The 24,924-nt window shown below is 49.0% G+C and overlaps 1 protein-coding gene and 1 long non-coding RNA gene across 3 annotated transcripts; one reads left to right on the forward strand and one right to left on the reverse strand.

Annotated features, from left to right (window-relative positions):
• Window positions 1-1,388: 1,388 nt before the first annotated feature.
• Window positions 1,389-9,875, reverse strand: LOC120676147 (S-type anion channel SLAH2-like). 2 transcript variants are annotated; one of them, XM_039957370.1, is made up of 4 exons: window positions 9,369-9,875; window positions 3,204-3,949; window positions 2,337-3,104; window positions 1,389-2,225 (listed from the first exon to the last, which is right to left on the reverse strand). In XM_039957370.1, exons 2-4 carry the CDS (start codon window positions 3,924-3,926, stop codon window positions 1,827-1,829), a joined length of 1,890 nt encoding a protein of 629 aa, XP_039813304.1. In that variant the 5' UTR covers window positions 3,927-3,949; window positions 9,369-9,875; the 3' UTR covers window positions 1,389-1,826. The 2 variants fall into 2 exon arrangements, with proteins under 2 accessions (XP_039813304.1, XP_039813305.1); XM_039957371.1 differs by lacking the exon at window positions 9,369-9,875 and adding an exon at window positions 4,079-4,259.
• A 9,310-nt stretch (window positions 9,876-19,185) lies between these two features.
• LOC120676745 lies at window positions 19,186-20,275 on the forward strand. The gene is made up of 2 exons (XR_005675978.1): window positions 19,186-19,838; window positions 19,933-20,275. It is a non-coding gene; the product is annotated as an uncharacterized LOC120676745 (long non-coding RNA).
• The last annotated feature ends 4,649 nt before the right edge of the window (window positions 20,276-24,924 follow it).

The raw sequence follows: 24,924 nt of genomic DNA on the forward strand, positions 1-24,924 counted from the left end.
TACTTCAAAAGTTGAAGATTTTCTTCAAAAAATGCAAAATGAACTAAACAAGGTCTTAGTTACATTTAATATTTCATGCATGCGTTCAAAGACTTGATGTGATGGAGAATCTTGTAAAGTTTTGGAATTTTGAAAACATCTAAACAAAGGGTAGGTCATGGTGTGTATACATGCATCTTTGGTTACAAATCTGGCATGCTGCCGAGGGACCAGTCAGCCTAGCTTATGATGACCCGCTAGCAATCCAGACAGCCTAACCTTTGTGCTGGGGCTCTGCACCTGACCTCCTGAAACACCGAAGCTTGCCGCGTTCAGCTTATCAGAAAGGTACTCGTGTCCACCAAGTAAACACCCCATCAGGCGAGTCAGAGCTCTGCTGGGTTACAGTAAGAAAACGTGCCAGCTCCCAAGAGCTAGCGACGTACTCTACGCACGTTCGATCCGGGAGTCAAAACTAGTGCCAGAACATGCGCAGGAGGGAACTGCAGTCGCCGCTGCCTGCAAGTTGGCGGAGAGCCGGAGCGCGTTGAACGGATAACCGCAGCTCCGGCGTCGGCGGATGTCCTCGGACCTGTACCGCGCCGCCGCTGCAACTACCAGTCACCGCCGGGTCGATACGCGCGAGGTTTCCCGCAGGAATCCGGCCGCTCCTGCTCAACCGACGGACCGGTCGGGAGGCCGGCCGGTGTCGCGGCGCATGAAAGGCAAGCCCGTGGCCAGTCCAGTCCCGCGCATCTCTCTCCTCCGGTAGTAGTGGCGTGCCGCTGCTAGTGACGTGTCTCCAGAGGCATTGGCATGCATGGAGCGTGCCGCTGTGCGTGCTGTAGATACTGCTCTGTGTTCCTTTCTTGTCAGAAGGAACTCGGCAAGTCAGGGCCGTGTTTGGTTAGTTTTCGTGTTTTTACTGTAGCAACTTTGACCCAAAATTTAGAGTAGCAAACGAAGTCTAGTTACAAAACCACCTCCACAACCCCCGTGTAAATCGCGAGACGAATCTAATGAGGCCTTTGACCGCACGATTAGAGGATGGTTACTGTAGCATCACTGTAGCAAATCATCAATTAATTACCATCATTAGATTCGTCTCGAAAAGTTACACCCATCCCTAAAAAGGTTTTGCAAATAGACTTCATTTAGTACTCTATGTACGAAATTCTCTTCTCGAAAAAACGTGCGCGAAAAAACTCACATGTAAACAAACACGGCCCAGGAGCACATGATCTCCAGTGATCCGCGCATGGACCAAGCAAGCGTCGCCAAGAGCCCGAGTCCCCGAGAGGCCGAGACGATGCGTGGAATGGCAACAGTATTTCCCCAATACATCCATGAAAGGGCCGGGCTTAGCTGTAAGCTGATTCAACCAGTACTGCAAACTTCAACCCCAAATCTTCAAGACCAGAAAATTTAATTAATTAATTAACGTTCATACTTACTCAAGTCCACACGACTTACATATATACCATATATATATATATATATATATATATATATATATATATATATATATATATATATATCGGTAGATTTACAAATTAACCAACATATTTTCCTCTCCCACTATATCCTCATCATCACAAAAATGCTCCAAGGATACCCGAGCATGTGTGCCGTAGTATGTCCGACCGTTATAATGCATCCACGGCGACCAACTGCTCTCTGGCCTCTGGGCGATCGATGCGTGCGTTCTTCCGCTTCTTCTCCGGCCGGCGACCCCTTCTCCTTCCTTCGTACTGAAGAGAACGAAAAAAAAAAACCCCCGCTATGTGCAGCTAGCTAAGCATCTAGCAGCTATGCGACGTGAGACCGCGGCGAGCTAGAGCCGGTGGTCACGGCTCGGCCCGGGATTTGGCGGTCTCGGTGTCGCCGGCGTCGGACTGCGCCGGCTTGGAGGAGAGCGAGAGCACGAGCTCCTTCATGTCGGAGCTGGACGAGCGCAGGTGCGCCAGGATCTTGCTGAACTTGGGCTTCTTCCGGGTGATGGCGATGGACACGTCGTTGGGGAAGAGGTCCCGGAGGACGAAGGCGTGGAACACCGTGGTCACCAGCAGCCCCGCCATGGTGACGGTGGCGATGCCGGAGAGCCCGATGGAGAGCGCCTGCGTCAGCACGTTGGTCACCTCCGCCGCGTAGGTGATGGTGGCCACCGACGCGCCGGTCATCGGGAACGTGTACGCCCACCACGCCAGCGAGAAGCGGAAGCCCCGGAAGAAGTTGATCCGCACCGCCTGATGGAACCATGATATACATCAACGGTCAGAAATCATCGATACCAGCCATGACCGACACGAATGTGCATGCTACTAGCTCGACCGTGCGTGCTTGGTGTACCACCGTACCAGTGACATGTAGAGGAAGAGCGCGATGAAGTAGGCGATCCGTGCGCCGGCGTCGAACTGGCCGTTGATCCTGGCCCAGGCCATGGACGCGACGCTGGGCGCGGCGACGAAGAGGAAGAAGACCGGGTGGAGCTCCTTGGGGAGCGTCACGTTGGTGGGGAGGCGCTGGTAGAGCGTGACGAAGAGGACCACGTAGTGCGCGAGCCCGACGGCGAAGAAGAAGATGGGGCCCTCGCGGAGGCCCATCTTGGCGCCCAGCAGCGCGCCGACGAAGTTGCCGACGATGGACAGGTGGTTGGACGGGTTGGCCACCTTGGACAGCCGGCGCTGCCCGCCGGACATCCACTGCCCGTAGATCTTGATCTCCAGGCAGAAGATGGGCGCCATGAGCCCGTACCAGACGCCGTGGTGCATCCCCGCCACCAGCCGCGGCGCGCCCAGCACCAGGAACAGGCCCGCGATCCACGGCGCGAAGAAGAAGTTGGCGCGGACCGGGTGGTGGAACTCGCGCCGCACCGCCTCGAAGTAGAAGACCACCTTGAGCAGGTAGATGACGGAGACCAGCGCCGTCAGCGCCACCGCGGCGTACCACAGCACGTGGCTCGCCACGGGGCTCACGTGCAGGAACGCCGTCGGCGGCGCCGACGCCAGCGTCTTCCACAGGATCGACTGGCTGCTCACGCCCAGGCACATCCCGAACGCGCTGATCGGGAACCGCAGCAGGAACGGCCACTTCTCGTCTTCCGGGAGCACCGGCACCTCCGTCGCCTGCATGGCACGCACGCCAAGTCTCAGATTTTTTTTCCGGCCCCGGCAGAAAACGAAACCGACACGTCCTTGTCACGCCAAGCGTGTGGTGCTGCTTACCCTGAGGGTGTCGAGCTCGGGGCCTTCAAGGGCATCGAAGTAGCGGGCGGCGGCGGGGACCTGGTCGGTCTCCTCCTCGGAGATCTTCGAGTCCGGGGACGTGCCGTCGGCGGGCTCCTGCGGGCGGCCGCGCAGGTTGGACAGCTGCCGCTCGAGGCGGCCGGAGAAGGTCTTGAACGGGTCGAACCGCTTGTCGCGGGTGCCGCCGTCGCACCGCCGCGCGCCGTCGTCGGCGTTCCTGGACGGGTGCATGTTCAGGATGGGCTGCGAGTGATACCGCGTCTGCTTGAGCAGCCTCGGGGAGTGCAGGTGCGCCTCCGCCTGCCGCTGCTCCTCCACGGGGTGGACATCGAGCCCTCCGGCGGCCGGCGCCACGCGCGCCTCCACGCGGCGCGCGGACGCCGTCCGGAACTGCGACAGGTGGAAGCCCGACGGCGACGCGGGCATGCTGAGCGAGACGGAGTAAGGGACGTGCGCGTCGTCGTACGACCGCGCGGCCGCGGGGATGCTGATGACGATGTCCCTGCAGGCGCCCCCCGAGCCCTGCAGCTCCTCCACCCTGTCCTCCAGCTCATTCAGCGAGACGGCGGCGGCGACGCAGTCGAAGCCGGCGACGGCCTGCGAGGGCACCTGGATCAGGAGCGCCGGGAGCGCCTCTCCCCTCGACGCCAGCAGGTCGGCGTTCGCCCCGGCCATCTCCACGTCCTTGCTGCCCAACTCCATCGTACGGGCACCCGACGGCACGCCTGCGGCACAAAGAGTACGGCTCCATTAATTAATAAGCAGCATGCTGCTGACGCGGCAAAGCGCATGTGAAACTCGCCGCGAAACAGAAATCACCAGAGGAGGAAGAAGATCATCAAGTGTCGCCGTACCAGATCCACCAATTCGGCCGGAGCACGGCTCGGCGATCCCGTACGGCGATGCTTGCCATTTCGATCGATCGATCTACTAGTAGTACTAAGCTTACTCCTACCAGTACTCACCTTCGTCGACTGGACTAGGTAAAATTAAATTTCTCTAACCGACAAGTTCCCTAGACGCGAAGCACCAGGCGGAAGAACAAGTTGCAGCGCGGCGGGCGCGCGAGCGGCGGCCGATTTATAGAGCGCGGCGCGCAGGTGGGGGGACTCTTTCGGCGCGGAGGGGTGACCGGCCGGGCCACGCCTTTTCCAATTCCCCGCACGCGAACACGCCGGGTGGTGAACGGCAGGCGCCAGCTAGCGGGAGCGGCCGCGGCGGCGGGGCAGGCCGGCGGCTGGCCGGTGACGGCGACGGGGCGCGAAGGGCGGCGCCATGCACATCGCGAAGGTTCAGTGCGCCGCCAGCCGCAGGCGTCGCCATCCGCCGTAGAAAACAAGCTGATTTCACCACGCTTTCCTTTTTCTTTCTTGTCAAATTTTGACACTCCCTCTTCCGCACTCTCTGTCGCGCACAGAAAAGATCAAGTATGCAAGTTGGTCTCCGATGGCACAGTTCAGTGCCAGTAAAAGGATCAGTGAGACGACAGGTAGACCACACCTGGTTCGCCGATCCCTGTACTTGTACGAGCAGGGACAGCAATTTCCTCTGACCTGACCTGCGTCTCCGACCCTGCTAGCCTACAACGCGCACACGACGTGACGTCCAAGGGATCGCCGCGTCAGATCCATTGATGACCTAGCCATCGAGGTGGATTTTTGTAAGCTTGTGCTCCTCCTCCGATTCAGGAGTCGCCGTCTCCATGGAAAGGATCGCTGAGCGCTGGCTGGCTGGCTGCACGCAGACCAGTAAACTTTAAACTGGATGGGGGCACGCACGTCGCGGTCCGGCACGGCTCCCGTCCACTGCCGGATCGGACCGCCCCTAGATGTGACCCGCGCGCACGCGACCTTACACTGACTCGATCGGTGCCATGGGTGCTAGCTAGGCTATCCTTCGCGTCCGTGTCCGTGACGCAGGCTCCTGCACAGCACAGCCATGGCCCATGAGCCATGCAAACTCGCAAGGACACAGCCTTGCAAAGGTGTGCTAGATTCCTAGATCCCCTCTAAAATCAAGGACCATGCTAAAACTAAAAACATGCGAAACCAAAAACTTTTCACTCCAATATAAGAGGATGCATGCATGCCACAGGCAAGAACATCCATGCTTTAGCTTTACCTCCGGTTCCAGAACCAGTTCAGCGTGGCTCCGCGGCGGCCTCGATGGGGGTATCAAGCTGGATGTGGTCGGCAGGGGAAGTCGGAGTAGGAGAGGTGAGAGACGGCAAGAAGCTAGAGCACTAGCACTCTAGCAGAGCACAGTATGAGGCTAGCAGCCCCAGTAATTAACCTGCTAGCACAGCACCTGATGAAGTGATGAGTGGAAGGAAGCTAGGAAGAAAGAATGAGCTAGCAGCTGCGAACGGAGGGAGGGAGGTGGTAAGCTCCCAGGCTCACCTGGGGCGTATATATAGACGGCGCACGAGGCTCTCGAGAGCTGAATTCCTCTCTCTCCCAGGAAAAAAGAAAAGAAAAAAAAAGGAGGGAAATTTTTTTTGGTAATCCACGGAAATGGTGCCAACCGCATGGACGAGGAGGACAGGGTGGAAATTTGTAAGAAATACAAATACCCCGGCAGAAAGGTGGCAGAGGCGATTGACGAGTCAAACCGCGGGGCTGGGCACCCTGCCAGGGCGCGGGGCCCGCTTCCAGCCACCCACCCCTCCGTGGGCCGGGCCGTGGACTTGACCAACGGCGCGGGCGCTGTCGGGCCCGCGCGAAAAGCCTCGTGCTTCCTGCATCGTGTGCTTGCTCCCGGTCCCGGGTTCTTGCGGGGAATGTTGGGCAGCGGGACGGGGCACGGTACGGAGAGCTCGGGGGCGGCGGACTGTGTGAACGGGAGGGTTGAAAAACCCGCGCGAGGAGATTTCAGTGTGCACGAGCCTGCAGTACACGGGCCAACTGTTTTTCTCCACAAACTCGTGGGGATCTACTTCTTTTTCTTTTCCTGCTCTTTTATTATTTAATAAGGTGGCACCGTGGCAGTGGCACGGAGCGATATCTATCGCGAGGAAAATAGCGGTAGTCGCTGTTTGGAAAATTGACTTTTCCTATGTTTGGAAAACATAAACCTCGTGTTTTTGTGTCATGTTCATAATCCCCGGCAGTCGCTGAGAGCGGCATAAATTCTAATTCTCGACGGTAATGTCAACAAAAGCACGGGCCTACGGAGTTAGATTCAAAAGTAGTGGCCGGTCAAGCATGCCGTACGTTCCATGACATTTTGTTGCACGGCCACCTATCGCTTTTACAAATGACAGGAGCTAGCGGTGCCCGCGCGCGGGTGTAAAAATTTACGTGTTGGGAGGTAGTAAAAGGTGTAGGTTGACAGTGCGACGACCGTGATCGACCCTGTACGTCTTTCTTAAGTGTTAAGAAACAAGTTTCAAAACACTCTGAAATCTTTTTGATGCACTTACTAGATGCGTGTAATAAACTAATCACGTTAACTTTTGCTAAGCAAAAGCATTTTATTTTTAAAGAAATAGAGGGGCTCTACTAGAGCTTTCTAGCTATATATAGTAGTTCACACACTTTATATTCCTCTTGGGTACGGAGCACGGACCTGAATAGTCTTCGAGTTACCTGAGCACTAGATGTGTTTTGGACGTGACCCATGTTTTATATATGTTGCCATGCACATGTACGCGCACACACTGAAGCCATGTCAAATTGGCCATGAACACCGCACAAGGACACTTTCTGAAAAAAAAATGCATGCGCTACATATATACCATCATGATGAAATCAGACTCATGCATATATACTCCCTCCATTCTTAAATATATGACACCATTGACTTTTTTTCTTGGTTTGACTATTTGTCTTTTCTACAAATATTTATTCAAATAGCCAAATCTTCAAGTTAGATTCAAGATACTCTTAATAATAGACGTAAATGTACTCATTTCACTTCATTTAACTAACTGATTAATTAAATAATGTTGGTCAAATTTGAAGAAAAAAGTCAACGGTGTCATATAAAAAAGAACGGGGGGAGTATGTTGTTCTAATTCCACAAGCCACCACGATGACGAATAGCGTAGAGTACTGGCTAGCAAGATGATGGGCTGTTGAACTCACTGATTCTTGCATTATTGCAGTGCTTGCTAATAGTGAGAATCATCGATCCAGAATTTCCATCGCAATTATGCAGGCTTTTTATTTCCTCCGCCAGCTAGTATATGTGAGTTCCCGAACGAATTTCGAGCGGTTTTCTTCTGCACCTACGAATTCGAATCTTGAATTGTGCCGAATGAAGAAGGAACAATTCCATCGTGCATGCATGGTTGTCTAGAAACCGGCCAGTTGTCTAGAAACCTAGATAAATTGAATGATGTACCGAGATCTCCGAATCGATGCTAGATGCCTCCTTAATATAATGCAGTGACAAGGAATAACTAAACTGAATAAAATCAGCAGACACCGCCCAAGTGGTCAGAATATGTAACCTATATCAGGAGTGAACGAATTAGGATACAGACATACTGTGTATGTCCTAGTCATCCATCTTAAGAAGAAACCAGTGGATTTGTAGCACTTGCTTCTAGCCAACATTAAAAAAAAAAAAGCCTAAAATTTTTTTGGAGCATGAAAGCTACCAGTGCCTGTTTGGAAGCTAGCCGTGGGGGAGTATCTCACCAATACCGAACTACTAGTGAACAGTGATTCCAACAGACAGCGAAACATCAGGTCGATCTAACACTATATGAACGGTGGACCGCTGAGATGATGCGTTTGAATTTGGATGAGCAAATAAAAATAGGTCCCCGACCAACCACAGGCAAACAATTTTGTTGACCACAACGTGATGCTCGCCTATACATTTTATACTAGCTAGGGTGTGTTTAGATCACTTTGCATTTTGCATTTTTGCATTTTTAGAAGGGAATCTTCAATATTTGAAGTATTAAATATAGACTAATCACAAAACTAGTTACAGATCTCGTCTGTAAACTACGAGACGAATCTAATGAGCCTAATTAATCCATCATTAGAGTATGTTTACTGTAGCAATTTAGTGTCTAATCACGTCACAATTAGGCTCATTAGATTCGTCTCGCGATTTACAGTCAATTTGTGTAATGCGGTTTATTTTTTGACTACATTTAGTACACCATGCAAGCGATTTACAAAAAATTTGTATTTTGCGTTTTGGATCTAAACAAGACCCTAGTATATATACTCCTAGCTGTGTCGCAGTATATTATTCAAGTGAAAACAAACGGACCGTACAGAAAGACAACAGGGGAGCGCTGGCTTGCTCGCCGTGCGTGCATGGACTAGTCAAACCCCCAAGAAATTAAAATTTAGAATAATTCGAATCTGGGACGACCAAGTGGTGAACGCGTGCTAGCATGTAGGTTACTGGTGGAGAGCCAAGGATATGCGTGCATGCGATTTTTAGGTTAAACATTGTTTTCTGGATTAAATATTTTTGTTTGCCTGGTTGCTAATTCAGCCAACAGTAAAGAGCTCTGAGCTCGCATGTGACCGAATGAATACTAGCCTACTGTCTTTCACTTACCCTGTCTTCCTAGCAGCTTTTTAACTTGGGGTTTCAGCAAGTAATTAAAAGTACACGCGAACATCTAATACCAATACTGGAACCGTAGGGTGTATATATATACCATAATGCACATAGAGCATCTTTGGTACGTTCCATTTGGACATTCTTTACTAGTTCCATCCGAAATTAGCCAGTTAAATCCAATTTTTATTTTCGCAGGTAAATCCACTGGTCACAATCAGGCATTCAGGTGACAACTAGCTAGCTATCCTCTGCCTTGTCGCAAGCAGAGCGCCACCAGACTGGACGCTGTCATGCTACGTACACACTCCATACAGGTCCACTGCTCGCTGGATCGACCAAACCAGCGAGCCCTGCTTGTTATTGTTGGGTCAGGAACAAAACTCTACACGGGCACGTCACTTGTTTTCTTCTGATTTCAACGAGCAAGCACATACATCATGGCCTCATGGGACGTCCACGTCGCCTTATCACGCGCGTAGTGTACTAGTGTATATGCTTATATATATATCTCCAGGATCGGGCAGATATAAACAACGCAGTTCGAATCGCGGCAAAATCTGGGGGAGGAAAACGGGTTGCAGCGTGCGACGAGTGCTCGCGTGTACGTACCTGGTCAGCAGCAACCTGGTTGCGCGGTAGTAGTAGTCGTAGCAGTAGCGCCTGCCTTGTTAGCCTCCAAAGCTCGCCGCCGGCTCGGCGGGTGACTTTGGCGTGTCGTACGTGCCTTCGGCGGCGGCGCGCGCGGTGCGGTGCGGCAAGTAGCTAGGCTCCAGCTGCTTCCGTTGGGTTCCGAACCCAGGCACCCGGAGAATCTGCGCGGGTGGCGCGGCCCCGGGATGCGAAAACGACACGCGCCGACGCGGCTGCAATGTGATCGCCCGGGCCGGCGCGGGGGGGACAACGCGGGCGGCGGAGCGAGCGAGCGAGGAAGCCGGCCGGCGGCCAGGGCCCAGGGGTCACAGGCGCCGCCGCCGCCCGCCGGGCTTGTTGGTGATGGTGGGGAGTGGAAGTGGGGGTCGAGAGCAGTCCTGGTCGAGAGCAAATGCACCGCAAGTTGCCGCGCCTGCTCGCTCGCTCTTGCTCCCGGCTAGCTAGTGCGTCTCGCACTGATCGATCTGCCTCGCCTCGGCGGCCCCGGCGCCCGGGCGCCTTTTATAGCCGGAGAGGCCGCGGCCGGCCTGCGGCGGGGTCGGGGCTCATGTGCGCGCACGTAGATGGGCAATGACGGCCGAACGAACTCGCGCTAGAGCGCGCGGGGGGATTTTTAGGTCACGCACGATGGATGGATGGGGGCCGGGGCGCGGTGATGACCTGTGCGCGCGAAATGGCCGAGCGGTGTGCTACGGGTTCGGGACGTCAGCGCGCTGGGGCGAGCCGGCCGGCTGCCCGGCGGGGCGGCGGGTAGTGGCCGCCACATGTGTGTTTCTTTGTCAGAGGCCAGTGACCCGCCCGGCGGGGGTCCTCGTGATGAGTGCCATGTAGGGAAGGATCTAGCTAGAGCTAGCCCCCGCCGGCAAGGGTAGGTCGTCGCGCGCCGGGGGATAAAATAAACGAGGGGGCCGGCTAGCTGCTTGTCTTTGGAAGTTGGGTGTGGTTCATTTTTTTTTTGTTTTTTTTTCATCATCTTCGTTCTTCTAGGTCGTTCATGGCAGTAAAAGGTTTTTGAGTGGTTCACGCCAGCCAGAGAGTTTATGCGTGACGCGCAACGTCGTACGTCGAGGTCTCGAGGAACGTGAAAGAAAGACGGACCAAAAAGAAGGATCCACCGACCGCGGGGGGTGTTGTTTCCGGGACGAGAGGAAGCAACGAGCGCATGCACCAAAAGGCGCCAGCCACTAGGCGCTTACTCGCATTGCATTGTGTGTTTTTGATGGTGCGACACAACCCGTTAGCTAGCTATCTAGTATGGGCCGGGCACACGGTGGCTGTGGCTCTGCTGATTCGACCCGGCGGGCACGGAATAGTGGGTCGAGATTTTGTTCTCTTTCCCGACCTGGGGCTGGGGCATGCCGGCTGTAGATGCTTCCAAGGGTAAAAAAATTAGTAATGGTGGATCCAGATTCTCGTTCTTTTCACGGCCTGGTGTCTCTCGGGACCTAATACATGACAAGTAGGTGGCCGGCCATCTCCACTTTCCTCTTAAAAGAAAAAGATCGACCGAACCATCTCACAGACATGTGTTGGACACGGTCACCTCATATCGTGGCCGGGATACGTTTACTCGAGAGCGTCTGCACTTTCTACCTGACAGTTTCGCGCGCCGAATGATCTGACTGAGATTACCATAGTGTAATGCTCCTCTTCTTTCGTTCTATGCCTTTTAAAATTTATATAAACAGTGCGAAAATTCGCTTCGGCTTTCTGGCAAAAAAAAAAAGCGCTTCTGCTTTATCAGCCGCGGCTGTTGCTGCACGCTGGGCCTTTCCAACAGACCACTAGCCTGCCTGGTCGCCAGACTTGGACCAAGACCTGAGCCGCCTCGCGCACACCTCACTCGACTCGACTGTCGACTCCGACCGATCTGCCAGGCTAGCTTGGAGCCCGGGCTCGCGACCGACGCACTCCACTCCACTCCACAAGAGCTGAGCCGTCCCACCCAGTCGGGTCGTCGTACTGCTCACCTCGCCAACCCGACCCGACCCGACCCGTCGAGTCCCAGGTAGGCGGCAGCTCGTGCCGGCGGTATCTGCGTCGTCTCCGGCCTACGCACGCACGAATGCCTGGCACCGTACGTACTACTCCCTCCTTCCCAGTTTATAAGGCATACACGTATATCAAGATTCAAACCTTCTCATCTTTGACCAATAATTTGACTATTAAATTTTTGTTTTTATAATGCAAATTTCATATGATTGGATTCATAATCAAATATAGTTTACAATGATTATAAGCTTATAATCAAAAGTGATATAATATATGATAAATAAATGGTCAAAGTGTTGTTTAGAAGACCGTGTCATGTTCCACCATGCCTTATAAACGGGGAAGGAGGGAGTAGGAACCAAGCAAAAGATCCCGTCACCGTACCACGCAGGCCCTGGTCGGATGATTGGGTGGTGTCGCGTTGCGCGACAACTGGTTTGCAGAGCACTCTCGCTCGCTGCTGATCCATCATCATGGAAAGCCGGTAAAGCTAGCCGCGATCTCACCCGAGTGGGGGACCCAATATATACTCACTTCACCGGGCCAGATGCGTCCCGGAACTGACCGGCGAGCACCGAAGTAAAGGCCAGCGACGAGGCGGTTACTTAATGGCTGTTATCTGGGGACAGCGTAGCACCATGGGCTACTAACAAGTGGTTAACCGTGCCGTAACCTTTTTAGGACCTTTTTTAGCGGAAAGCTTTTTGAGAGGAATTGCTAATAATATGCTGGTGCTGCAGCTTCCTCCATCCACATAAGAGTAGAGTACCGTCCTCCTCCGCCTCCTCTTTGAGGACCTCAAAGGAAATCTTTTCAATTGTTGTGCTACGATAGCTTCTTCCGTTTCCCATGGGCCAGAGAATGCCGCACCGCCTCGGTTGCCTGCCTTCCATGGTTAAACCCTCACCAAGATACCTCCAAGTACATCGTGGAATGGTGGCTCCCAAGCTCCAAGAGGATATAGCTAGAGTTCCGCCATGTTTACGGCACCCTTGGTGTCCTCACCACTTGGCACATGACCAAGGACAGGGGTGAAGCCAGCCACAAATGTCACCGGGGTCGCTACGTTTATCAATGGGGTCAACAATAGTAATAAACAGTAGATTTCTATAGGATTTATGAAATTTTATTGGGGTCTTGTGACCCCAATGCCAATGGGCAGCTCCGCCACTGACGAAGGAGCGGAACAACGAGCGAGGGTACTGGTCTATTGGATGAGGGAGAAATCATGTTGCATACGGGTCCTCAGTTATTCTCATGGTTTATCATAGATTATGTCTCCAAGCAATGTATAACCCTTCTTTGATATTTATCAATATGTACCCCTGGGAATGTCTATTCCTCACTTTATGCAAATCAAAGAGATTCAATCGCAGAAGGCCCCCCCGCCGCCGTCTTCCCCGTCTCCAATGGCAGGCACCGCCGCTGCCCGAGTGAATGCCGTGCCCCCACCCGGTCCCTAGCCCACCGATTGTCAAACTGCCGCCCGCAACCCACCACCACTGTCGTCGGTCTTCCCTACCACCTCCACACCCTCTTCTAAGGTCACCGTTGGCCACCGGACCCCTGCAATCCCCACCTCAAACTCCAGTCGCCGCAGGCTCAATGAGGAAGAAGAATAGTTGCTTCCTACGTGGCGCATGCGATAAATAGATTTGCCCCTATGCGCCCCTTCTCTCTCCCCCCTCCCCCTCCCGTGTACCTTGTAACAATTCATTTTTCTCTCTTAGTTAAAGTGATACGTGATGAAAAACAAAAATGTATTTTTGGGTTGTGTGTTGTCGATGCATTTAATTATTATGAATATCCATTTTAGTAAGTGATGAAAAAGGTATTATGAGTAGATCCATTTTAATATTTAGATTAGACTATTGAAAGATGCATACTTCATTTCATCTTGAAACAACTTCATAATATACCCCCCAAATATGATCCAAAATGTATGTACTGATGATCCATCTCCTTTTGCTTTGAGTATCAAGATATAAAGAGTAGTATAGACTAATAATAAGACTATTGATACTTGATCAATCATGAAAATCAATTTCGCATTGACAATAATTCATTTTTATTCAAATATAATCTTTTAGTTGAAATTGTTGGAAGCGCCGCCTTTGTAAGAAACATGTTGGTCAGACATATTTTGAATTGGAAGGAGCATTTACAAGACTCCTAATATTTTTCCATAATTTCTTTACAAGTGGCCAGCTGTTTCTAGTATATTATATAGTTGGTGATTTGCAACATTATTGGAAATATAGGAATTGTACTGGGAAAATTGTCAGCCACCTAAGAAGAAAATGTTTAAAAACCACTAAACTCCTTGACGACTCATCGAACACTTAGGACTCCTTTTTGTAATAATTAACTAGAGATACATGGGATCCCATCGATCTCTCATCTGCGATGAGCGATCATTAGGTTAATAATTAGGCCCCTGCCTGGATCAGCATTGCGCGCTTTTTTACAGACGATCGATCTTTATTTAACGGAGTAATCTATCAAGCTTAGGCCGCGCGCGGGCTTTAATCTTGCAGTGCGCCATGGGATCAGACGCACACACACTACTAGAAAAGAAGCCTTAGGTCCACCCAAAAGTATCAGTACAAAAATAAACCAGTACCTTAGGGTGGATGGAATTTATGAATGAGCCTTAGGTACCGGTTAGTATTATCAACCGATACCTAAGGCTCTCCATAGGTACCGGGTGGTAACTTTTATATTAGTACCAGGTGGTACCACCAACCGGTATCTATAGACAAGCCTTAGGTACCGGTTGGTGTTACCAATCGGTACCTAAGGCTCTCTATAGGTTACTTCAAAAGGAAAATATCTCCTTCTCAATCAGAACTGCTGCATAGGTGAGATGGTAAAGTAGCAATGCGCGAGGGTAGAGGTTGCGGGTTCAAATCCCAGCCGAAGGATATTTTGCGTGAATATTTTAGCCATAGGTACCGGTTGTTTTACCCGGTACCAAAAGCTCTACAGCTTTCGGGGTACCGGTTCAAGAAACCGGTACCAAAGGGCACTTTGAACCGGTACCCAAAGGCATTTTTCTAGTAGTGACACTTTGGGTGGCTCAGAGAGCCTACATGGGTGGAGACAGATACACATGGCGATCAATCCCATATATAAACTAGTTAGTTAATTCGGAAGCTGTGACAAAAAGCAATTAACGTGTGCATATCTCTTGCAATGCCTTTGCCTTGCCCATGTAAGGGTCGATTATCCATTGCGACCGGAAGTGTCACAGCCCTGGAAAAAAAAAAGGAAAAAGAAAATAAAATCCTCCGCCGGGCCCCACCTGTCAGCCCCTTCCCTCTCCTTCTCTGTTTTCTCCCGCGCGCCGCGGCACGCGTCGCCGCCGCCGGCCATCCTCGTGAGCCGCGCCACGTGCCGGCCATCTTCGCGTCCCGTGCCACGGTCGTCCTCCCCCACGCCCTTATCCGCGCCCGGTCGACCCCGTTCCCTTCCAACCCAAACCCTAGCCCCCTCCTCCATTGACGCCGCCGCCCCGAGCTCCCTCCTCGCCGCCGATTCGCCGCTCACAGTGAGTCCCTAGTCGATTCTTCGCGGGTGGAGCGTCTCCTCGCTTCCCTCGACCCGTTCCACCCCTAACCCGGCCCCTTCCCCTCCCCTGCAGGGCCGGCGACGAGCGCCTCCGCCCGCCGCCGCCTCTGCTCGTCGCGCCACCGGTCCGCCGCCGCTCCTCGCCCGCATCGCCGCCGGTGAGCTTCGCCGTCACCTAGGGCACGCCATGCGCCCTCGCCCCGAGCTCCTCCAGCCTCGCCCCGCCGCGCCGCCGTCCGCCGGCGCCACCGCGCCGCGCACGCGCGCGCGTGGGCGCGCCCAGGCGCGGGGTCAAGGCAGGCTTCGGCCTTGACCCGGCCTGGTGGTGCCGCCCGGCTCCCTGGGCCCACCTGTCGGTGGCCGGGGTGGCTACCTCGGGTGTACCTAGCGTTTTAGCTAGGGTTTCTTAGGTTCCATATTTCTGCAATCTTCCAAAATTCATAGAAATTCATGTATAGCTCCAAAAATTGTGAAACTTGTTTTGTTGAGTTCCTCTAGCTGAGATCTACCTAGGAAAAATATTGTTTTGCATGTTACTTTGTTGTAGATTTATCTATAGATTTATCTTGCAAAAGTGAGTTTATTGCTTGGTTATTTGTGTACTGCTAGAAAAATGTCAAACCAAATTTTGTTAGACTCCTTGTGAGGTGTAGTTTCCAGTGGTGCAGGTTGTTCACATGATTACTTGCTGTTGGTTGGGGTTTTATTTCGATTTCGTGCTTGCTGTCCAAAAGGTGGTTTAGTATAGAACTTTTTGCTGGAAAGTGATAAAATGGCAAAACCAGTTTTGTTAGCTTTGTGTTCCTTTCTAGTTTCCATGATAATTTTGTTGGATTTGTTTAGTTGAGTTTGCATTCCTTTTCTGTTTTATTTTGCTTAGAGTAGCTGAAAACGGTTTTATTTATGGTTAAGTCTAGGAAAATGTTTTTGCTGCAAAACCAATTTTCATGAGTTCTTTGTGATGTCCTCTGCATGTTCAAATTGTTTCATGATTTATGCTTGCTGTTTAGTTCATTCCTTAATTCTTGCATCGCATTCATGCATTTTAGTGACCGGACCGTCGGAGAGCGAACCCGGGGAACCCGTCGAGTCCGTTGAGCCGGAGCTTGGAGTCCCGTTCGTGGTCGAGCCGGAAGTTAACCCAGGCAAGCAGCTAAGCATTTTCCTTGCACCTATTTAATCTGATTTAGTTAGCTATCTCATCGGGTACTGTTGGGTTATATATTATCTATGTATTGCATCCTTGTACCTACTTTGATGCACTAGCCATCCTTGAATTGTTTAACCATGTCCTTGCCACGTGTTAGTCAGCTAATAACTTAATTTGACTAGATGCTTAGTTTTGCTTTGAATACTTGTATAACTTGCAAGAAAGGATTGGGTTAGAGTATCACATTTACCATCCATCCTTGATCGCACTTGGGAAGCTGGGATAAGTGGAGTGTAGTAGCGAGGTTCGAGCGGAATGGTAGGGCCTAGAGAATGAAGTCACATGGGCATAGTCCGCTTGGATCGATTAAGGACCGAGTGGATGCCATCGGCCTTGAGCACCTTTCCGTGCTACCACATATCCAATATAATGGAACGGATGAGCCAATTACCTTCTTTGACTTGATCATTGATGTGCAGTCCTAGCTACGTGGCTACAGGCTATGCAGAGAGGCTTAGTGTGTCCCCAGGTGGACTTATGTGTAGGAAAGTTTAGAGATGTCCCTGGTGGAACTAAGTCTCTACTCGTAAGCTAGGTGTGAGGTTCAATGATCGAGCCTTGTTGGGAACGGTTGACGTGAGTACCCCCTTGCCCGGCGTGATCGGTTGGGTGAGTCGCATGGTCCTCGTGTCGTGTGGGTAAAGTAGTACACCCTTGCAAGGATTTAAATCAATTCGAATTGCCGCGCTCTCGGATATGAGCAAGCTCTTGGTTCGCCGAATTCCTCTTAGAGAGTTTCGGTATTGTTGGTTTTGGAATCATGTCTTGTTAATGATCTATTGTTTAGTATTTTACTCTCTTAATCAACTAAAATTGTTTGGGGTTGGGCAAGATTAATTAATTCTGCTAGGTGGTAGTGTAAAGAGCTCATGCTTATGCAATAATTACTTAACTTAAAGCTTTTCTTTGAGCCTTTGCATGATCCTTGTTTATTTAATCGCGTAAGTCTTGCGGAGTACCTTTTGTACTCAGGGTGCTTTCTAAACCTAGTTGCAGGTGAGCCAGAAGTGGTGTTCGGCCATTTCTACCCCGCTGATCCTAATGCGGGGGAAGAGTAGGCTGTTGCTGCTGTGGTGATGTCCTTGAGCAAGGCATCATCATCTTAAGTAGGTTTTATCGTAGCTGAGCTTCGGGAGAGCATGTATTTTCAATAAGCTCTAAATCTCTGTTTAATATGACTCGCGTGAGCCCAAGGCTTGTAAAGTGAAGCTTTAAACCCACCTATGTTGAACTTGTAATATTAAGTCTCGAACTCTGGTTTTTATATAACTGCTCTTTGTGGATTGTTGGCTATGTATTCGATTGTATACGGTATGTGCATATGCTGATCCTGGGCGTATGTTGGAGCACATACCGGGACTACCGGATTTGGTATTATTTTGAATGAATGACGTGTCGGTTATTCGTGTCTCTAGATGTGGGATAACACGTGGCTCGCTCTACGGCAAGCACGTGTTAACTCTCATCTGGGTGATAATGACCGGCGGTTCATTTAAAATAGTCTCAAATTGGGCGGTTCTCACAGGAAGAGCCACCAGATGTTGGTCGCTGGTGATGGATGATGTATGTTAGTAAGCCTTGATCACTTAGCTTTTCCGATAGCCGGTAATGCGAATGTTCGGTACCATAAGCGGGTGGCCGTCGACGTCATGCATCATACATGCTGCATACACTATGGCCGTGTTTGAATCCAAGAACTAGAGCTATTTGAGGTAGAGCTAATTAACTCAATTAAATAGCCTTCCAATAAAATATAGTCCCTGACAAGTTTGGTTTCAACAGCTATTTAGCCTTTAAAGCATCTTTTTACAATCATTGAAGTCTTATTACCTCTCTTGCTATGGTGGATCCCACCTGAAATAGCTCAAATAATTACACCTTGGGTGGGATAATTTTTTGAGGTAGGCTATTTGCAAATAACCAAGAACTAGCCCTCATATTTGGGGATTTTGAGCTATTATGGGCTATTTTAGACCAAAAATAGCTCTAACTCTTGAATCCAAACATGCCCTATGTGTATGTGTGCCGAAACCTAAACTAGTATACCTGATGACCGCTTATCTGATGATGATACGCCACCACATCTTATCAGCTAGACTAGCTACCGCTTTTCACCGCAATCTGGCTGCATGCAGTAGGGATCGGATCGGAGACGAGACGGAATGGATATGCCGCCCTGCCTACCGTGACGCCCGGGGTGGGCGGGACATTAAAAAGGACACGCGTGCTTGGCCGCGAGAACGCAACGTTTTCCAGGGACCATGACTGACTTCTCGATCGATCTCGTTTAGATAGCAGTAGATGCAATGCAGCACGCACGCGCGCTTTATTATCTGGCAATAATGCAAAGCGCACGCGGTGGCTTTGTAATATACTGGTCTATTAACCCGTGCTCTCGCACGAGCTAATTAGAGTTATTTTTAAAATAAATCATACAATTAATTATCTCGCGCACTCTCATCTATTGAATATTTTAACACATATAATAAAATATATATTTATTATAGGTTTCATTTTGCACCACACCTCCATGTGTGTTTGATGTATATTTAATTAAACTATTTATTTATGAATTAGTGTTCTTATTTCTTTCATCGTACATGAATACACAGTGACACTTATTATAGGTAGTATTTTTATATACATAATAATATAATAATGATAAAATTAGTAATTTAAAATTTTATTATAATTATATAATTTAGATTCAGATTTTGGGTCAACGACATAATTGGATAATTTATATACAAATTTAGGGGGCATTTTGCATTTTTGTTTTAGTGGCATAGGTGGGTAATTTACACAAATATTAGGGGGTTACTTTAGATTTTTTTTTCCTATAATGATAGAGATGGGTAATTTAGATACTCTCTCTGTCCTCAAATATAAGTCATTCTAAGGTTTGAAATTTGTCTCCAAATATAAGTCATTTTAGGTGTTTGGACCAAATTCCCGGTCAGACTTATCACTTCGGTTCCCTAGGCAGGAGACCCGCTCACGACTCGCAAGGCCTTTTCTTTTTTTCGTCCCAGCGACAGCAACCGTCCCCCACCGCCACTCATCTCCTCCGTCTCCCCCTCCCCAATGTTCATGGCCGCTCCTCCCTCTCCGCCTCTGCTACTCCCTTCCATTCTGCTGCTCGCCTCTTCCCCCATCTGCTCCCCTCCCTCTCCGCCGTGAGGCTCCTTCCCTCCCACTCCATCCCATTGAGATGAACAGGCCCATCGGCCCCCGCACCCCAGATCTCGTCCCTCTCAAACCCTGTCGGCGTCCCATTAATAGATCCACGGCGGCGGCAAGATGCGCCCACGCGCTAGGGCTGTCCCCCAAGGCGGATGGAGCTGGACCCCCTCGGGGCGCCCTCAGTGCGGCGGCGGATGCTGACGGCAAGGGGGCCCCTCGGCGCGCCCTCAGTCTAGTGGCGAATGCTGGGGGCCGGGATCCCCTCGGCTGGACGTCGGCAATCCGCATGAAGGTATCGTCCCCGTAGATTTCATCCTTGATTCGGCCCCCGACTCCGTTGAGGCTGAAGCGGTTCATGACGACGGCGAGTTGAATAACAATTGCAAGCTAACAGATTGAAAAGAAATGACACTTACCTTCATGATTTTCTCCAAGAGCAGCATCGTGGACAACCGGGAGCTGGTTTAGATCCGGTAAGACATGATTTTATTGTGCACTTGGCTCAGAGTTTAGATCAATTTCCATGGTAATTTATCTGTGGTTCCCAACATTTGATGGCTGCAACAGGTTCTACTGGAATTAGGGAGGAATGAAGTGGAGTGGAGTTTTGGCTTACAGAACTGTTGCATTTATAGAGGCAAGAGGAGCTGCTCGACATGTGCAGGCGCAAGTTTTTGGCTCCAAATTTTGATTTTTGTGTTTTCGGTGCTGCCTTTTGAGATTTGGTTACGCGCTGTGCAAAATTTAGGCCCCAGGCTTTTTGTTTAGCCACTGTGCAGCACTAGGCTTTTCATTTGGCGGGAGTCATATGGAGGGTCTGCAGTGTTCTCTCTGTATAATTAATGTTTGTAAACTAATTAATGTTTGTTGGATAACGAGGAATATAAGCTTTAAAGCATGCTTTGTTTTCTGTGTGGCTGCCTAGCTTCTTGTGATTGAATGACACAATTACAACTGAAAAGTATATTAATGAGGGGCACATGCGTCTTTTCTCTATCTTCTTAATCTTAATCTGTTGGAAAAACTCTACAGTTACTTATATTTCAGGATGGAGGGAGTACATGTTTAAGGAGTTATTTTAGTCTATTTTTATAATAACAAAGATGAGTAATTTATTAGAAATGATAACGGATCCAATGACTATTATAATTACATTAGTCAGATGGATGACTAGATGTTTTTGATTTTTGTGAGAATTTTTAGAACTTCTCTATAATTTTAGAGTGTCCATCTAAAATTCTAGGTGGCTTCACGTAAAGGCTTTAAAGGAGCATCCAATTAGTAATAGTAATATTGTACTTTTGCAGTTCGCTGCGCAGGCAATGACACGTCAGAATAATGCAGGGGACGGGTAGATGGTAGACCGGCCAATGGACTGCAGCGATCGAAGCTGCAGATTAATCGATCTCTTATCTGGCTCGTGCGTGCCGACGATGGGGCGGACCGAGTTGCGGACAGATGGCAGGCACGACCCAGCACAGCTGCACACATCGAAGGCGGCGGCAGCGCGCGCGCCCGGCCCCGGCGGCGGCGGCGCCGACGCCGCGTGGGCTCGATCGTCTGTGGACTGTGGGTAGGAAGAGCATTAGAAGAGATAGCTACAGCAGCGGCGGCAGCCCGATCACGTCGCACTCGTCTCCACTGGCGCCTCTGCTGCGTGCTTCGAATTTCGCCGGCGCGGCGGCCTCTCCTCGATCCATGGTGCGATGCAGCTCGCCGGCTATTATGATGCGCGTCATCATCAGTATGTACGAAAAGCGTCAAAGCGAGTTCCCTTGCACGGTGGAAAGTGGCGAGCTTCCATGGCACCGAGGAGATGTGCCGGGCCGGGTCGACACGCACGTACGCGCATGTACAAACTGCACGGCGGGAGAAAGCGACGGACAGAGTTCACAGCGCCACCGGTTTATTCACCAAGGACAAACCAAAGATATCTTGCTGGATCATAGCAACAAGGAGCGCAGCCACTCCTGCCATCAGTCTATCCCGATCGACCTCAAAATAGACTGTCGATTCCTCATCTTGCAGCCGCAGTCTTCAGCTAGCTGCTCGATCAGCAGCTGAAATGCAGTAGCTAGCTCAAGCTAGGAGACGCCCGGCCGGGTCTTCCAGGTCGGCGGCGGCCGGGCTTTTCTCCGGCCGGCGAGGTTCCGTGCCCAGATTTAATTTTCAACCACCGTAGCTTTAGCTTTTGGCCCTTTTTAACTTCAGGGCTTTATCGACGGCTTAAGCGTGTATTTTTCTGCACGGAAAGAAGAAAAAGGGATCGTGGAACCGTCGGCCAGCCACTTGGAATGACAGATCGTGAGTGAGGAGGACGCATGAGCATGACAGACGTGCCCTGCGGGAATAGATGTCCTGCGCCACTCAGTGCTTTTATCACCCTGCCCTGGAGACTAGGCCTCTAGGTTCACATTAGCCTGCCCTCACGTTTCTAGCTGCGCTAAAAAGTTGTGAAATTCGTCGCAAAAGAAAACTTGGAAACTGGCACCCACAGTCAAATCACTACTACAGATCGGCAGTTTTGTCCCGGTTTTAAAACCGGCATTCGGCTGCCGGGAGGCTTTAGTCCCGGATGGCAGAATCGGCACTAAATGTCTGATGCTAAAAAAGTTTTTGCGCCCCGCGGGATTCAATTCCAAGACCTATTGTCTAGCGCATGGTTTTTTTGCCAATTCACCCAAATAATACATGTGACTCAGTATAGAATAATTTCCTTTGAACTATCACGTGGAGAGGCCTTTTGTCCGGATTGGTAAACCAACCGAGACAAAAGGATCCTATAATCCAAGTTGGTGCCACCAATCGGGACAAAAGGGTTGGGCCTTTTGTCCTGGTTGGTGTCTCCAACCAGGACAAAAAGCCTTGCTGGCCCGGTTAGCCGTTGGACCCGCGACAAAAGCCACATTTGGTCCCGAGCCTAAAAGCAGCCGGGACAAATGGACTGGATCAAAAGCCTGTTCTGTAGTAGTGAATCAAAATAATCCACAGGTGTAAAGTTTTAAATTTGCAAGGTATTTGGGTTCAGTTGGTTAATTAGTTCGTTATAATGCCAGGTGTCTAATTCATAAGTAAATATTAGGGTTGTTTTGGGTTATTTTTTTCTAGTTCCATATAGTTATGTGATTTAGAAATAGATATTTGGGGTTCGGTTATCTTATCTTACTATTACTAATTGGAAACTCCTTTGAAGTCTTCACGTGAAGCCACCTAGAATCCTAGGTGGGCATTCTAAAAAAATAGAGAAGTCCTAGAAATTCTCACAAAAATCAGAAATATCTAGCCATCCATTTGACTACTCTAATCATAATAGTTTAGATCTGTTATTTTTTAAATAAATTACCCCACCTATGCTATTATAAAAATAGGCTAAAGTAACCCCCTAAACATGTATCGAAATTACCCACCTCTGCCATTATAAAAAAACTAAAGTAACCCCCTAATTTTCGTGTAAATTACCCACATATGCCATTAAACAATAATGCAAAACAACACCTAAATTTGTATAAAACTTATCCAATTATGTCATTATTAAAAGTTAAAGTAAACCCTAAATTCGAATCTAAATTATATAATTATAATAAAGGAAAATCCTTTCTACACTCGCTTGTAGCAACTCCCACATGTATATCTCATGATGTATGATGTATCTGACCCAACAAAGAGTATATATGTAAAGTACGTGGTCACACTAGACAATATATGATGGTATATCCATTAAGTATGTGATCATACATGGAGTATATGGACATACTTATTTTTAATATATAGTGTTAATGTATAATCATAATATATTAAAAAATCTGGGATGCTTTTGAAATTGTTCTCATATATCTATTTGAGAAAAAAAAACTCGACCTGCGGGGGGGGCAAGCTGCCCCGCGGCATTACATTTAAGAAGAAGACCTTCTCACACAGGCCGAGAAAACCCACGAACCCCGGTCCTGTCCTGACACTGGGAGGCGTTACCCGTGAGGCTACCTACCTGGGCCATACACGGTCCTCAGGCCGACCTGGGCCACTTCTTTACCAGTGCTTTGGCACACAGGACCGGCGAGGGGATTTTTTTAACCCCAGCCCGAAATTCGCTCCCACGGGGAGTCGAACCCAGGACCTGAGGAGGTGCTACTGAGCCCCCTTACCAACTCAGCTAGGAGGCTGTTCGCATATCTATTTGAAGTATTTTAGAATTAGTATATGAACATACTCAAAGTGATAAATGAATATGTGGACATACGCATGATGACATATTGATGGTGAGTGTAGCTACACGCGAGTGTAGCTACTCACTAATAAAATATTAAAGTATATTAATATAAAATTTTGAATTACTATTTCTATCATTATTATATTATTATGTATTTAAAAATACTACCCACGATAAGTGTCACTGTGTATTCATGTACGACGAAAGAAATAAGAACACTAATTTATAAATAAATAATTTAATTAAATATATATATCAAACACACATAGAGGTGTGGTGCAAAATGGAATTTATTGTAACTATATTATGATAAATATATATTTTATAGTATGGGTTAGAATATTCAGTAGATGGGAGTGCGTGAGATAGATAATTATAGCTATTAGTTGTATAATTTATTTTTAAGATAACTCTAATTAGCCCGTGCGGGTGCACGAGTTGATAGGCTAGTTCTTTCTAATTACTAGCAGAGAGACCCAACTAATTTTGTATTTTTAGTTATTTTTCATAATGGCAGAATGAAGTGGATCTTTTGAATCCGGCTAGATTGAATGGCCATCGTTGCAAGCGGTGGTCAGAGTTCACCAAACCAATGGTTGAATATTTTGCTTTAGAACCTCTAGGATCTCCTTTTCTTTTCTACCATGTATTATATAAGGTAAATGTGAAAATGGCAAAAGGAGAATCCAATCAGTCAATTACTATGCCCTAGAAAAAGGATAAGATGGCTGAAAGAGTTGAGATGATTTTGGACTAATACAAAATTAACTTACAATTAAGTGGATATCTTGAAAATCTAAAAGGAGGGCATTAGTCCGTTTCTTTTTCTCCACAATATATATTGTCAAAAGTATTGTCTTTTCCTTATCCTCATGTACTATGTTAAATTTTTGTATGTGACATACCTCATTTCTTCAGCAGGGATATCTCGTGACCTAATTATACAGGATACATATCCATCACTTCTTTAGCAGCGATATCTCGTGACCTAATTTTATAGGATTAGTTCGACTTTGTGTGTGGAATGCTGTGGATGATGACTCAAGCAATGAAGCCATAAATATATATGCTCTTGAAGAAAGAAAAAACAGAGAAAAGGTGCGGATTAAGTGAGTCAAATCAACGTCAAATGACGCTTTCAGTTGTATATGCACAGACTATCAGCATGCCTGTTCGAGCTAGGGCTAGTTTGTTTATGTATGTGTATCCAGCAGAACTAATAAAATCAGAGCTTGGGTGAGAAAAATGAATTTAAAGAAGAATCATCCTCCAAAAGTACATTATCCTCTAGGCAAAAGGATTCATGTCGAAATGATAACAATTATGCATATAGCACTATAACATGCATGTGA

The sequence above is a fragment of the Panicum virgatum genome, chromosome 5N (genome assembly GCF_016808335.1).
Source record: "Panicum virgatum strain AP13 chromosome 5N, P.virgatum_v5, whole genome shotgun sequence".
Taxonomy (NCBI): domain Eukaryota; kingdom Viridiplantae; phylum Streptophyta; class Magnoliopsida; order Poales; family Poaceae; genus Panicum; species Panicum virgatum.

Excerpts from the sequence above, each read along its gene's own strand:
- LOC120676147 (XM_039957370.1), bottom strand. The coding sequence starts at position 3,926 with ATGGAGTTGGGCAGCAAGGACGTGGAGATGGCCGGGGCGAACGCCGAC. Across the intron at positions 3,105-3,203 it reads CCGAGCTCGACACCCTCAGG|GCGACGGAGGTGCCGGTGCT; the intron begins GTAAGCAGCACC and ends CGTGCCATGCAG. Across the intron at positions 2,226-2,336 it reads TCTTCCTCTACATGTCACTG|GCGGTGCGGATCAACTTCTT; the intron begins GTACGGTGGTAC and ends TGGTTCCATCAG.